The following is a 16,330-nucleotide window of genomic DNA, read 5'->3' as shown; positions in this document are numbered from 1 at the left end:
CCAAAGTATTTCAGGGACCGACCAAGTTATTTCCTTATTTGCATTTTTTGGTTGAGTGTATGACAGTATGGTGATTAAAACTAAAACTAGTGTATAGCCTGTGTATAGCAGAAAATGTCACATAGTTTCAGAACAGACAAATAACTAAAATTGTCAGAGTGGCCGGTCAACAGATAAATGTCTTATGGGTATTATGCAGCTGTTAACATGCAACACATCAATTAGACTGTGTGAGGCTGCTAAACACATGGACTCTGAGGTGGCATTGGGTTTTTGTTATTTTAAAGCTTTGTCAATTATACTATAACAGTAGCTACAATCTTTTTTTCATTATTTTTGGTTTTTAATTTGTTTTGATTTGTGCACAGTCAAGAAGCTGCAGGGCTATACACACTATATCAGAGAGGCTTCCTGCACAACACTAATCACCTTCATTGTTGTGGCCTATCTGCCACTGTGACTAATTCAAACCACCACAACCGGAACAGTCTTGGAGCTTCTTGACAGTAATGAGAATATCAGATGGAGGAAGCCAGTTCCTACAAAGCTGCTTTGATATAGAGAAGACATCCTTCCATCTGCCACAAGACGCAGATATATGACTAGGAATGAAGGAGATAATGTGGACACACACAGATACACAGTGCTCATACAGGCGTTTGAACCGAGGAGGCTCTTCTCCCTGTTTGAAGTTGTCAGTCCTCTGGTGTGATTTAACTTTTTCACCTTTTCCAGGGAAAACTCTGGGAACCAGATCATGGGAAAGCTAGTTGGGTTCCTCTAAACCTCAAACATCAAAGCCGGATCTGCTTACTGACTCGAGCTCCTGTGTATGTGGTTGGTTTTAAGTGTAACATGGAGAAGTGGAACCTCTCTGTCGAGTTTACATCTCTGTAAACCGCAACAGAACTGAAGACAGATATTGATATAACATTATGACTAAAAGCCATGTTTAAACATTATTTTTTTACACTCACAAATGCTCTAATCTGTCAGTTAATGAAGACCTAGTGGAAGTTAGTGGAAGCTTCAAATAATGATCAAAACAAGTGTCGCTCCAATTTTACTCATCAATCAGCTCCAGTTTTACAGAGAAGAAAGTAAATAAACTTTAGCACCCAACATCTCACAGTCACATATCACTAAACCTAGCTATGAGGCACTGGGTAGGTTACTTCCTATAATGTAATAATGTAATTAATGTGTTTCATTTTTTCTTTTATAAACTATTTTAAACGACTAAACAACATGAATTGCATTATTGAATTACTTTAAACTGAAACAAGTCACAACAGGCCCTATTCAGTCCTTTGGATCCACCATCATCATATTACATGATTCTACCACTAGAGGTCTCCATCCATGAAATTAAATCTGTATTGACAACAGCTTCACCTGACACATTTCTACATTATAGTAACCATCCCCAGCTGTTTTGTATAAATAAATGTCTGTGTTTCTTTTGCTATCTCTCTTTTGCCATATAACCATCCAACATATTGCCATTTAATGAAGGCTTTGACATTTGCTGTAGTAACCACCTACAGTATGAGGGCTAGGACAAGGTATTTGCCAGGAAGTAATGCATTTTTAAAATGTCATAGGAAACAATGGTTTGTTTGGGATAAACATAAGAAATTCCACCAGAATAAATTTACAAAGCTACTGTCAGCACTGAATGTCTCTATCTGTGTTTTAAACAAAAACTACTGCCACATTTTAATGCCATTGACTCAACATACTCTGACTAAATCTCATATAAGTTTACAAACTTTTTTGTTTGTCTTCTTCATTTGTCTTTCTAATATCCAATATATGCTTAATATATATATATCGGATTTATCTGACTAAATATAAAAAGCATTTTCCACAAAAATACTACAATGATGGGTAGATTTAAAAAATACGGCACAAAGACTGTTTTGCAATTGAGCTTTTGGAGCATAATGAAAAGCTATGAATTGTTCTCAGTTTTCTGCTTCTCAAATGTGAGGATTTTCTGCTTTTCTCTGTGCAATATCATAGTAAACTGGATTTTGGACTGTAGGTCAGACAAAACAAGACATTTAAAGATGTCACCTTGGATGCTGGGAAGTTGCGACGCACATTTTTTCACTACTGTTTGACATTTCATTGACTAAACAATTAATCAAAATAATAATCGTCAGATTAATCGATAATGAAAATAATCGTTAGTAGCAGCCCTATACCACAGTCTAATAAAATTATATTTCATGCTTTGATTTTCAGATATTGAATAATTGGGATAAACAGACCTATTTGAGTCATAACTGCTTTACTGTCCACCTGCAAGTATTTCTATTTCATCCAGGACTCTAGGCTGCATGCTTTCTAAACCAAACAAAAGTCTGGACTTTGTTTACTGAAGTAGATATGATGTAGCTGAGTTATTTGAGGATATTCCAGGAAAAGTATTTCACATGAAAATGTTCTTCATTCTCCTCCTCACTGTTTTGTTGTTTCAATAAAGTGAGCTGTGACCCATTAGGAGAACTACCTGTGCTAGAACTACCACTACCTGTGAAAAAATAAAACAGAGGAGGGACTGTAAACTTCTGAAATATTAGATCACCAACCCTGTAACTCATTAAATGACAACAATCAGTGTTCTGCCAAAAGAAAGCCTCAAACCTTCTGGCGCAGTCATCGCTAAAGCAGAAATTACTCATGAACTAATTCCAGCTTTTCTGTACCAGTTATTTTGCTTTAAAAATGATAACTGGCCATCTGAAGTTGAGTTGTAGGATAACATCTTGACATGTTTTACCAGTACATACAATCAGAAGCATGCTTTCAGATTAAACAGCAGTGTGAACATTAGTGTCAGGATTTCAGACGATAGTATACACTGGTAAACCGAGCAGGGTCGGGTCAGCTCCTCAAGAGTTTGAGCAACCTGAATCTCTGGAGATTGACAGACTAGGAGGAGGGGAGGGATAGAGAGATCAGCAGCATGAGAAATCCTCTAAGGATCATCTGCGAGCCTTTCACCTCGGCTAAACAACACACCAAGGTTTATATAATAAGTTATGATACAAGTGTAGCAGCATTTTACTTTACAAACAATCAAATGAGCACAGACTGTTCCTTCATAGATATAGTATTTTCAAGTCCCGCTTCAGTTTGTGAAATCCAGCTTGATGACAGAGGACCTTTGGGAAAATTAGAATGTTTCTCACACTATATGCTATTTGCATCTTAAGGAAGGTGTAATTACTGTGTCTAAAAACCACAACAAAACCAAAGAAACAGACTAAAAGAAGAACTATGATTCATGTGTATAAAACAGAGCCTGTAATGGTGCGTAATCCCTTCCAGATGTGTAAATCTAGGAGAAGTACACCTTAAATGTCAATTTATCTCTACTATACGAGACTCTCTTGCAGTGAGTGTGTGTGATTGATTGACTTAGTAGGAGCATGTGTGAGTGTGAAGGTCACTGCACGTGCATGTTAGTGCAGCAGAGAGAGACAGAGTAAGGTAGACCGAGAGACAATCCAATGGCAAGCTCTTAAAGCTGTATCCCAGTATACATTTCTTTCTGGATCACCTGTTTCCAGCCATCATATTCTTGCAGGCTGGGTGGAGACTACAGACTAATAGTCAGCAGCACAGAAAGGAAAAGAGAATCAAAACAACACTGAATGTTTTACAGTGAAGAACTGTCCTCAAAACAGTGACAACAGCAAGGGAGCCTCACCTGTAGGAGGTGACACAGAAAAACCTCAGCTACAGTATTGCATATGTGTTAAAAGGTGACCTTGCAAACCACAACTAACCAACTGTGAGTTTACACTTCAAACAGTTCGCAGAGACAGAGATTCCTCTCTTGACTACATGGGTCCAGGGTGGAAATGTCATGCCATTTTGTACAGACATTTATGGTCTCGACACCAACAATCATATCTTTCACAAATCAATGTTTTCTCATGTGAGTTCCAACCACACTTTGTAACTTTTGGCTATTGACAGTCACAAATAGGGAAGTGCTCTACTGAAAATATGTCTCTGTCAACCCTGAAATTTAAATTTGACAATGAAAACCGTAAGTTTAACCCTGCGTGGACTGGCAAGTATTTGTTTATTTTACCGCCATCTCCAAACGCCTGCTATTTATTATTACATTCATTTGTATTTGTTTAAAATTTGTCATTACCAAAAACAAAAAAAAAAGGTTTTAAATAGGCTGCTGAAAATGTCTGGCCCATCTAGATTTCCTGATTTTAAAATCTGGCCCAATTGAATTTGTAATTGAATAGCCCTAGCATACAGTATGTTAACATGCTAACACCCTAAACTAAGTTGGTGAACATGATAAACATTACCTGCTAAACATCAGCATGTTAGGCTGCGTTTTGCTCGAACAGAACTAGTTCATATGACGTGTTGTCCGACCACGTCCGAAGGTAAAAGTGTTTCTGGTTCCGAACGGCCACACTCGAAGGTGGAGTGAAAAGCTCAAAGTCAAAGAGAGGGATGAGACGTGATATTGTGAAAAATGGAGATATTGTCACACATTTTCAGACAGTCTATCCTGTAAGACATTCATAGTGTTGCAAGTGACAGAAATGTAACAAATTTAAAAAAAAAAGAGAGAGCTTTAGCGATGCTTGCCTTCTTACTTTCTCATTTCCACACAGCTGGCCAATCACTGTACGAAGTGGGTGTGAATGTCGGATTGTCAGTTTCGGAAGGTCGGACACAGCCTCTTGTAAATCGACATCAGAAAGGTGTGGGGGGAGGGGGTTTCCAAAGATATCTAACATCCAACAAGCACTTCTGAAGGAGTATACTGGCGCCTTTAGTCATGCTGATATTCCCTTGGCCTGGTTAGCTATGGTGGCTATTGCTCCCAGACAACAGACTGTTTATAAAAAAGTATCAGTTTCTGTGTTACCCCAAAAGTCATATCTGATACCAGGTGTTTGTATTAGCAAATATAAAACAGCCTAAAGGACTGGTTATGCTTATCATAATTACAAGTTTTTAAATCAGCCTATGAATAAAAATGAGCCACTTAACAGCTGTAGACTCTCAGTCTTGTTTAACAATTCATGTATTAGCAGAACAATCTGTACACATCCTTCTTATTTCCACACACTGATCACGTTTTCTATCTCTTTGACATTAATTGGGCCCATGCCTGTCACATATTTGACAAAACAATTGAGCTGGGGGAGCTGATAAGAGACAGCACACAAGACATAAATGACATTTTACAGCAGTATTTAATTCATAAACATATATGGGTTTTATTTTATACTTATTGCTTGTTCTTGTTCACGCTAATGAGGTCATTTAAGTGTGATACTGTTTTATTTCTGTCCAAGTTTCATTGTGCTGGTTGTGTCACCTGTGAGCTGTCATGTACAATTTGTCATGTGAGTGTTTAATATAATTAAAAATTCAGTGAAGTGCAGATTAGATAGATCTTCCTTGGAAAAATAAAAAGTCTTTGTTTAAAAAAGGAAGTTCCTACTTAATCAGTCGCAGCTATTCACGCACAACAAAGCAATAAAAAGCCAAATACAGATGAGACTGCCTGAGCAGGTGTCATAACACCCAATCTTATTGTGCATGATTCATTCATTCGTTCATGCTTTTATTTCCAGTTGACTAGACTGCTGTAATGCTCTGCTCACAGGAATTTCTAAAAAACATCTTGTTCTACTACAGCTACTTCAGAATGCAGCTGCTAGAGTTTTAACTAGAAAAAGTTAACGCCTGTGCTGAGGTTGTTACACTGGCTCCCAGTAATTTTTAAATTGATTTTAAAATTGTAATGCTCCTTTTTAAGGCCTTACATGGTCTGGCACCTGAATATCTCTGCGTAATGCTTGTGAGCTATGAACCAACTAGACAGCTTAGGTCATCTGGAACAGGCCGTCTGGTTATTCCCCGGGTCTCCACGAAAACTGGTGAAACTGCCTTTAGCTTTTATGCTCCAAGCCGCCGGACCTCCCTACCCAATCATGTTAGGTGTGCCCCAACGTTATTGTCTTTTAAAACCAAACTCAAAACATTATTTTTTTAGCTGCACTTTTCAGTATTCTGGTTTGCTGGTTTTAACTATTATTTAATTTTATTTTTTACTTAATTCATTGGTTTTAACTCAAGTGTCTTATTATTTTTATTGGTCGACTGTTGGTCTTTATTGTTTTATTTAGTCTTTATTTTATTTATTCTTGATAAACAATCCCTGATAGATAAACATGGTAGGTTGCTTGTCTTAGTTTCTGAAATGTTGACATTTTGAGAATACAATGTAATTCACTGCCAACAATGTAAATGTTACAGCTGAATGACACATTATCACTTGCTAGTTTACATTTCTCTCTATTTCTGTTTGATTTCTAGGAAGTCATCTTGATAACAAAGTTTAGAATTACTGAATTACTTGTGATTCCCCTGTTTAAATAGACAGACTGGTACACACTGTCTAGTAATGTAAAATATTTGTGAAGAAGCCACTGTCCTTTTTAATTATCTGTTCTGAAAAAATTCACCTATCATGTTTGCGCTTAATACTCATAAAACCTTGTTTAAAAATCAGGGGTACTCCAGAGAAAGATGGCACAGTGAAAATGGACAAAAAGAGGAGAAGGAACTGTGATTAAATACCCTGAGCTGATTTCAAAAGTTATAACCCATCAATGTATGTCACCAACAGGCCATGCATCTGCTCCAAATAAACTGCCACCCTTAAAAAAAACAACTATGAAGTGTTTAAGACATGTTAAAAGCCTATTTTAAATCAAAATGATAACTTGTATATAATTTTGATTTTGTGTTTTATGGCAGAATTATGAAGCAAATCCTTTGATGCAGAGAATGATGAAATAGATACTAGGATTAATAAATTATCTAAAATGAATGGTGCGTCTCAATTCAAGGGTCAAGGTGTGGCCTTCGTAGGACTGATCTGAAGGCTGGGAAGCTGAGGCTGCACGTCCGCCCCAAATGAGACAAAACTGTTGGTGCATTCGGGTGGTCCTTGTTAAAGGACAACTAGGAAGTTCGTTAATGCTGGTAGTAAACTCAGATAACTCCCATGGTATCTGAGTTGAAAGTACGAGCTGTGTTGTGTGTTAAGTATTTCATATCGACACATAATGGAAAATTGACAAAAAAATTTACCTTGGTAATGTCTATGTGGTAATTAGCAACATGTTCAGGCTGCCAACAAGAACAATGAGTTTATTCCTGGCTTCCATTATTTACACATTTACACATCTGTAAACAGCTATAACCACATGTGCAGACATTTATGATATGAATACTGTTGAATTTTACTTAAAAAAATTTGTTTCAGTTTGGGCCACAAAACAGAAGATAAAGAGAGGACATTACGTCACATTACATCACATTTATTTAGCTGACATGACAGGACATGATTCTACTTTCCAGACTTGAGCAGAAACAGAAGGGAAAGTGTGTGTCTCTATGTACAGTAACATGCTGTCTGTTTGCTGCTTTTGCTGATCCTCATGGTAAACATGTCTGTTTACGACTCTGTTAGAGGTAAAACATGATACATGATACACAAGAGACAAACTTTCTTCTTCTTTTTTAGAAACCCTGAGGGCTCTCCATGCATGTTAATGATAATGTAACTGTGGAGGAGTACTGCATCTCTCCATGAACCTACTGTACAGGCATGGATTTACTCTCCTTAATCTTTAAAATCCTTCTCCTCACCTACAAAGCTCTTAATGGTCAGGCAACATCGTATCTTAAAGAGCTCATAGTACCTTATTACCCGACTAGTACACTGCACTCCCAGAGTGCAAGGTTACTTGTGGTTCCTAGAGTCTCCAAAAGTAGACTGGGAGCCAGAGCCTTCAGCTATCAAGCTCCTCTCCTGTGGAATCAGGTCCCAGTTTGGGTTCAGGAGGCAGACACCATCTCCACATTTAAGAGTAGGCTTAAGACTTTCCTCTTTGATAAAGCTTATAGGTTAGGGCTGGCTCAGGTGAGCCCTGAACCATCCCTTAGCTATGCTGCTGTAGGCCTAGACTGCCGGGAGACTTCCCATGATGCACTGATCTCCTCTCTCCTCCTCCATCTGTATGTAATGTTTTCCTCATTAATGCATGTAACTAGATTAGATTAGATTCAACTTTATTGTCACTACACATGTACAAGTACAAGGCAATGAAATGCAGTTGCCTAACTAACTAATACTAACTCGACATCTTCTCTCTCCCGTAGTTTTGTGCTTTCTCGTCCCCTCCCTCCGGTTCTGGTTCTGCCTGAGGTTTCTGCTTCTTAAAGAGAGTTTTTTCTTGCCACAATCGCCAAGTGCTTGCTCATGGTGGGATTTGTTGGGTCTCTGTAAATAATATTATAAAGAGTACGGTCTATACCTGCTCTATAGGAAAAGTGCAATGAGATTACTTCCGTTATTCGCTATATAAATAAAATTTAATTGAATTGAATCTGCTGAAGTGTTCCTTTCATGCTCAGGTCATTACCAAAATTGAAGCTCTTTTTTTAAATACTGTATGTGTAGTGACAAGAAATACACAATCTGACCACACTCTGAGGCTACCTGAAACACAACTGAATTATTCCCTAAATTAAACAACATCTGTGTGTGTGTGTGTGTGTGTGTGTGTGTGTGTGTGTGTGTTTGTGTGTGTGTGTGTGTGTGTGTGTGTGTGTCTAGGGTCAGACAAGACATCCTGGATCCCTGTGGGGTAACACCTGTCTTCTGCACCACTGAAATAATGCATGTCTTCCAGCTTCCAGACGAACATGCACTTACTCCAACTCATAGAACACACACACACACACACACACACACACACACACACACACACACACACACACACACACAAACACAAGATGAATCAGTAAACAAGATTACAAATCTCAGTTTTTGGTATTTGAGAGTTTTCGATACTCTGTATAATAAAAAGTGACTAAAAAAACATAATGTAACAGATGGAGAAACTCTGTTACAAGGCTACAGTTAACTGAATGAAAATTATATCAATGAATGCCACTGCCTGCTGGAGTATTATATGCACAGTACTGATGGTTGTTTCTTGTTACCCCTCTGGTCTGCGTTTCATTCCAAACTCATTGTTACAACACCTGAGGCAAAGTCTCTCAATTACACAACCATTTGTTCAAGCCTAAATGACACAAGCTGCTTGTGTGTGGTGCCACTGCTCCTTCACTAGTATGCTGTCATTGTTAGCGAGTCACTCCATCAAGACCAAAGTAAAATTCCAATGTTGCAACCTTGAAAAACATATGCAATACATTCAAACTGTTCCATTGAAGACATCCACACCAGAGCTTCTTACAATGTCAAACTCTCGGTTTGTGTCACTATTTGCGCCTAATAAGGTTGAGAGATAAGAACATACAAAACATCTGAGATCTCTCACTGCTGCAGAGCTTATAAAGGGACAGTGGATATGGAAGGAAAAGTAAAAAGCAGAGGGTACAGAGAAAAGGAGGAAAGATAGCTGCAGCATTCATGTCACAAGCCTTTCAGGGATATATGTATGCAGTCGGTTGCACTTAATCAAGACTGACAAATCTTCATACTTAAGAAAATAGAAGGGCACATCACAGAAGAGATCTGTGTCTACAAAGCCCTCACATCCTCTGGTTGTGTGTAAGCCTTCTTAACCACACATAAAGACCAGAGACACAATTTCAGTGACACAACTTAGTGCAATCTTTATATAACTAAGTGAGTTTTAAGATGCACAAAAAACATAGCGCTATAAATAAAAGGCAAACTGAAATTAAAATTATTTTTTTCACATATATATTGTGGAGGTGGGTATGGTTAGCTTTAAGCTGCAGAGGGAGAGGTGGGGGAGTTGCTCAGGTGAGCAGCATCAAGGAGAGATAATTGGCGCAGCTGAACCCAGTGAACTAATTATTCTCTCCTTAAATACAGTAGCATGCTGGACTGTGGGGAGAGGCGGTTGGAGAGCGGATGGAAGAAGAGCCAGAACAAAAGCAAGAACGACCAAAAATAAAGAACCTACACTGCAACACTGGTGTCAGCGTGGTATCTCAGGGCCAAGACGAACTCTCGGTAGCACGATTACGCTACATATATATCCTTGGTGTTTGTTTTAACTTGACTGACTTGGTCAAATAAAGAATACATTTCAGTTTATTTTTCTGCAGTGATAGCTTTTGAGGTGGAAGTTGATAAAAACAAAATGTGACAAAGTGCAATGGAAACAGACTTGAATTAAGAAAATCATGATGTACGTGAAGCATATGACTTAAAGTCACTCAAACTCGAGTAAAGAGACGCAAAATAGTGGCAGACGAAAACATCAGATCTGTGTGGAGCGATGAGGAAACAATAACGTTCCTCACGCTAATTCATGAAACTATCATAAATGCCATATTTCCATCGCGTTTTCTACATTGTTTTCCATCGTTTGAGTTTTGACTGGTGCCCTCTTCTTCTGCAATGCTTTAATGCCACTTGACTGGAGAATTACCGCCACCAACTGTTCATCTCGATGTGCTTAACTCCTAATATTTGCATAATGGTAGTGGATGGTTTATATTGTGTGAGTAGAATACAAATTTCAGTGTGACTTTAAAGAACAGTAATGGATGTCTTTATGGAGTCTTTATGGATGTCGTTCCTTGTCTACAGGATAACTGTTTTGTGATACTGCATTGATTTGCTTTTTGCTTTGCTGCCTACACTGAGGCCAGAGCATAGGGTCAGCTATTAGTGACCCTGGAATTGGTATGCACTCTGAGTTTTGACACTTCAGCAGGAGAGAAGCTTACTATCCTGAAGGTTTGAATGGTTAAACGGATGGCAACCCTAATACCACCCTGTTGCGAAAGAGTGAGCAGGGTGACGGGAGAAAGCAAGAGGTGACCTGAGAGGAGGTTTGAAGCAAGAACAAAATAAAGAACTTTATGTATAAAAGTCTAGATGTTTCATCGGGGTGTACCAGTGAACTCCTGGCCCCGCTTCTCAGGAATGCCTGGCATCCAGATGGCTGCCCTGATTCCCTCTGGCTGGGTTCAAGTGAAGGGGAGATCTAAGGCGGCCAAGGGCCATTTGTCCCGGAGATCAGACAGACACCCAGCCAAACCCACCCGTGATCAGAGCACCATAAACCCCCAGACATTTTAGGTGCTGGAGGGGTTTAAAAAAAATGTCAAGAAGAATGTCCAAGTTGTAAAACAGAGTAACTAAAACACAGTGTTGTTCACACCTGTTTCTTGTTTTTATATTATCAGTGTATCATGTATTTGAGTCTCAAATGCATGTACTGTATATTAGCTCTATTTTAAACCAACAAGTATCATTCTAATAATGTTATATGACCTGACGCACAACCTTTGCACCTTTACAGGCATGCCACTGTTATCAGCTGCCCACTGAAATACAGTCAGGAGAATCACACAAGGCTATGACGAGAAAACCTTTCATCTGTGAGCTGGATTCAACTGATGATAAAAGATAAGAGCTAAACTGTTTGGTCAAAGTCTTAATATGTCTCAAGGTACTCATGTCTAAGCTCAAAATTATGCCATACCATAAATCTATTCATCATCATCTGCACAGTCACTGAGTATATTTACATTTAACGTGTACTTTGTGAGTATGTACTTCAGTTCGAATAAACCAGAGGTTTTCAAACTAAAGGTAGGGACATGAAGGAGGCTAAGGATACTGAAAGCGATAGGTGCATACAGGTGTTTTTGAACAACAGGAAGTTAGTTATTCTACTTTGGATGCTGATTTGGACCGTTCAGCAACATGGTCCGCAGTTGGAGCAGCAGCAGAGAAAATGTGTGGGCTATTCCTTCTCTGAGTCATGACTCAGTCAAACCTGAACACACAGACATGATGCACATATGTGTAGATTAAGACTTACACTTTCCGAGGATATCTCCATTGCGAATAAACGTCCATAAATCCTTATAACTCCAGAACTTGCCTGAGAATCATCATGTTTTCTTTCTTCAAAGTAATCCATTGATAGCTGTCTGTACATCCATGGGAACATTGCAAACAGTAACTAATAATAGCAAATTCAGCATTCTTTTAATGGTGACAGATTGGCGAAATGTAAAAAAATAAATGGGGGGGGATCAAGTTGGCTCCATGGTAACATTATATATACTTCCTGTTTACATCCCCCAAACCCCCCAAATTATGGGAGGTGGGGTGCACAGTTGTCTCAATTTTATCTGGGGGGGACCCAAAGTGTCAGACTTTGAAAACCCCTGGAATATGCTAAACTGTTACTTATGTATTCTACACCAAGCCTATGAAATTAAAAGATAAACACATACACACAGAAATCCATCAGATAACTATTCTAGTCAGTGTTCATTTCATCAATGAAAACTATGCAGATAAATATCCATGATGACCTTTTTTCCATGACGAAAACTAGACTGAAACTAAATAAAAAGTTACATTTGAAAATGACAACTATGACGAAATGTATTACATTTTCGTCAACAAATAAAAACTAAACGATAATGTGAACGTTGGACAATTGAACTACTTACTATTTTAATGCAGTCTATTTAACGATCTGTATGCATCTGCAGAATCCCACACTGTAGCCTAGCTCCTGATTAGTAAACAGTTTCCTCTGACTGAATTCTTCTACAATCCACTGAGAATTAGACAAGAAGCTGCAACAAAACAGCTGGGACAAACTACAAAAACATGCTGGCAGCAGGCTGACATTTATAAAAAGTTAAGCTAATATAGCATTATTAAGTGCTAAATATGGCAAAAGAAATTTTTTAAATGCAAGACAAAAATGAGACTAGAATTTCACTGATGAAAACTAGACTAAAATGTTTTCATTTTTGTTGACTAAAACTAACAAATATCTAATGACTAAAATTTGACTAAAAGTAATATGCAATTTTGTCAAAAGACTAAAATGAAATCAAAATCAAGTGCCAAAATTACCACAGATTCTAGTGTATCATTATACATTTGTTCTGTAAATAACAAGCTCTCTCACATTCCTTCCCAATCTGAAGTGTTCTTTACAGAGCTTAATAAAAAACCCAGACTCAAAACCACTGGAGTGTAATATTCCACCTCCACAGGAATGCCCAGACTTCATTCAGGTGTTTTTTTCTCTGCATTCCTCAGTGGAAGCAACACACCTGTGGGGCTGTAGTATACCACAACAACGACCTGCCTACCCGAACACACCGATAGAGTTTCCACCTACAGTACTGAGGTGATGTGGCCTCCTGTAATGTGATCCACAGCTCTTTGGAGAGGAAAGAAGAGGCATCCAATCTGTGCCGGCAGCCTGTCATCTGGTCTGGGACAGCTTGGGTCGCTGTCCCTGGTCGGTTCTGCATGGGAGCCCAACCGACCATGTGGCACAATGGAGGTCTTGTGAGCTTCTCAGATAGTCGAAGAATACCCCCTTCCTTTAATTACAGACGAGAAGAATCTGCTGACTTATGTAAGAAACTAATGACAAAGCCATGAAGCCGGCTCAGGATATCCTTTATTCCTACAGTCAGTGTTCCAGCCGTGTTTACAAGTGCAAAGTGTTTCCATAGGAGTTCAGAATAATTGGAAAACTGTTTATGGATATTAAAACTCTCCCATGGTGCACACCTGGTCTGATTATATGTCAAACAAACACCTGTTCTGCAAACACAAAGCAGCATTACTGCTGAGCTCTTGTCCCAGGGGTCAAGACTTCAGCTCCAGAGGTCAAGCGTTCACTGTGCAGCCACTAATGGACATTCAGTACAATAGAAAGGCAATGATGCTACACTGAAACTAAACCGCTGTTATATAACACAGTTAATGATTTCCCCAGAGAGGAGGCGCTGCAAGCTTTGTCAAATATTGTGAGAGTGTATGTGTGTGAGCGAGGGAGTGAACATGAGTGTGTGTGTTGAATAAGACATTTGAGGTGAACAAATGCCTCTGAAAAATATATATATTTCAGTATTCACTCAGGCATCACAGAACATCCAGATTTTGCCAGGAAGAAGAACAACACAAACCATGCACAATACACTGGAGACTGAGAAAAAAGACAAAGTTTGAATCAGTGGCTGCATCCCTCTCCCTTTAGCTGTCTCTCAGACAAATGGAGATGGTGACAGTGGCCTTTAAGTCTTAGGTAGCGTAAGGTATCAAAAGTGTTGATGAAATTTGCTCCAATCACATGTCAAAGAAGTAAAGTGGCAGTAGACAGTGTGTGCTGCAGTCACTGTAAGTGGCCTAATCTGTGACCCTCCCTCCCATAGTGGTTTTAGACAAATGAGGGCAGGAGGACTGTCAGGGCAGCTGCATGTCAAAGCCCGTGAAAACTCCAGGCTTGCTGTGGAGAGAAGATGAGCAGCAGCATGCAGCACCACTCCTCTGCCCTACTTCACACGAATCACCATTTTGTTATGTGCTTATAATGCTGTGCCACAATTATAAAACTTCCACTGGGAATTCTCAACTCTTTTGTTCATGAGTGTTAATCTCCACACACACACACACACACACACACACTTTTTCTACCTTTCTGTCACACAGTTTCTATATTTCAGATTTCTCTTACCTTGACGCACAGTTTTTAGCCTGACGGCACCTTTGCAGTACTTAATCACAGTTAAAATGTCATAAAGGGGTAATCCAGATACAGGCAGCCCCTCGACCTCCAGGAGCAGCTCCCCTTCGCAGACTTTACCGCCCTGGTAAACCACAGCATCCTCTCTAACTTGCCCGATGTATGGGAACTCTCCATTCTCAGCTCCGCCGCGCAGCTCCACATTCAGCTCCCCGCACGCGTCCCGGATAACCGCGCAGTCGTTCACTTTGGTGATCCAGTGGTTCTTCTTCTGAATGACTTTTGACATGTTGACTCAGGTCCAAACCAAACCCGTTAGTTCCACGGAATGGTGTAAAAACCAGCCGATGCATAGCACAGAGATAGTCCCAACAGACAGAAAACTTCAGGGTGTTTGGGTGTCACTCCAAGTTGGAACATTTTTACCCTCCTCTTGAACGAAGGCATGCTGCTCCCAGCGCATGTAAATATCCCGATGGATTAAAATCCGTATTGTTGTTGCTTCTGTTGTTGTTTCCGCATCTTTGACAACACACGCTCTGATTCCTCGCTATGGGATCTAATCCGCTCTCAGAGTGCCCGCTTTACATTAAAATACTCTTCTCCTTATTAATCCTTTACTTCTGCCTCCTGCTCTGTCGAGTATTTCCCTTTTTGAACTTTTCAGAAGAAAAAATGTTTACCTTTAGGCTTCACCTATCCCGTGAGCAGGATGGGTTGTTCACACAACCGGCGGCGCCTTTAAGCAGGTAACAAGTTCATCCTATCTGCTCCTGCGCTGTGGATGGAGAAATAGTGGAGGGGAGGCGCATGCGTCCAGCTGCTGCTCCACCAGAGAAAATCCTACCCGACCCTACATTTACCGGGTCCTAAAGCTCCTCCCCGACGCGTTTCCAAACGGATTACAGTCATCTTCACGTCCAACCCCCTCAAGAGCTCCATTCTTTAGTCTTTGTTCATAAATAATGGAAGTGCACCCAGAGACTATATGAAGAGCTGCAGGTTTATTAAGGTTGTTGGTTCAAACTCCAGACCAGCAGCTATGTGACACCAGAGTAAACTTTATTTAGTCTTACTTTTTTTATTGGAGGTGTGACTTATAAGAACTTCAGAGCAAATGTTTCAGGACTGTGCAAATTTAAACAGAAACTCTGCTGTTTTTGTATTCATTGGCTCAACAGAACTTTAACAAACAAAAAGAAAAGTAAGTACTTTATTTTAAATTTAGTAACATTTAAATAGAGTTTATTAGTAGTAGTAGTAGTAGTAGTAGTAGTAGTAGTAGTAGACGGATTTAGTGGTTTGGCAAACTCCCTCAGCCTTATTCTCAACCATTCTCTGATGATGATGTTGGTATTGGCAATGGTCAGATCTTTTACATAAGTACTTAAGTAAAACAATACCACACAGTAAAAACACATACATACAATAAATAAATAAAAGAAGACGTAAAAGTCATAAATACAAAAGTATTATCAGCACTGTACTTAAATTTACTTAAAGTCTGTTCAAGGTCATTTTAATTACTTTATATACAACTGGACAATTTAATCTATAATAATACATCATATTTTATTTGTTAATCATATATTTTGTGTAGATCTGAATCTGAAAAGCAAACTGTAAACTACAAATAAATGTAGTCGAATAGCTAGTACAATTTTTCCCCTGAAATGAAGTAGAGGGGGAGTATAAAATTACATAAAATGGAAATATTCAACTAAAGTGCAAGTACC

General features: G+C 39.1%; 1 protein-coding gene across 17 annotated transcripts in view; it reads right to left on the bottom strand.

Moving 5' to 3' along the window:
- The window catches only part of LOC122883351 (membrane-associated guanylate kinase, WW and PDZ domain-containing protein 1-like), a 99,509-nt gene extending 84,100 nt beyond the window's left edge, over window positions 1-15,409 (bottom strand). For 6 of the 17 annotated variants that reach the window (XM_044211893.1, XM_044211897.1, XM_044211894.1 and 3 more), the window contains exon 1: window positions 14,586-15,381. In XM_044211893.1, coding sequence (XP_044067828.1) covers window positions 14,586-14,883 — 298 coding nt within the window. In that variant the 5' untranslated portion in view covers window positions 14,884-15,381. Of the gene's footprint in view, window positions 1-14,585 lie in introns of all 17 variants that reach the window. The other 11 variants (XM_044211895.1, XM_044211899.1, XM_044211904.1 and 8 more) reach the window with 4 other exon arrangements.
- Between the last annotated feature and the right edge of the window lie 921 nt (window positions 15,410-16,330).

This window comes from Siniperca chuatsi, linkage group LG10 (genome assembly GCF_020085105.1).
Source record: "Siniperca chuatsi isolate FFG_IHB_CAS linkage group LG10, ASM2008510v1, whole genome shotgun sequence".
In the NCBI taxonomy this organism is placed as follows: Eukaryota; Metazoa; Chordata; class Actinopteri; order Centrarchiformes; family Sinipercidae; genus Siniperca; species Siniperca chuatsi.
This window is presented reverse-complemented; position numbering and strand designations above follow the sequence as displayed.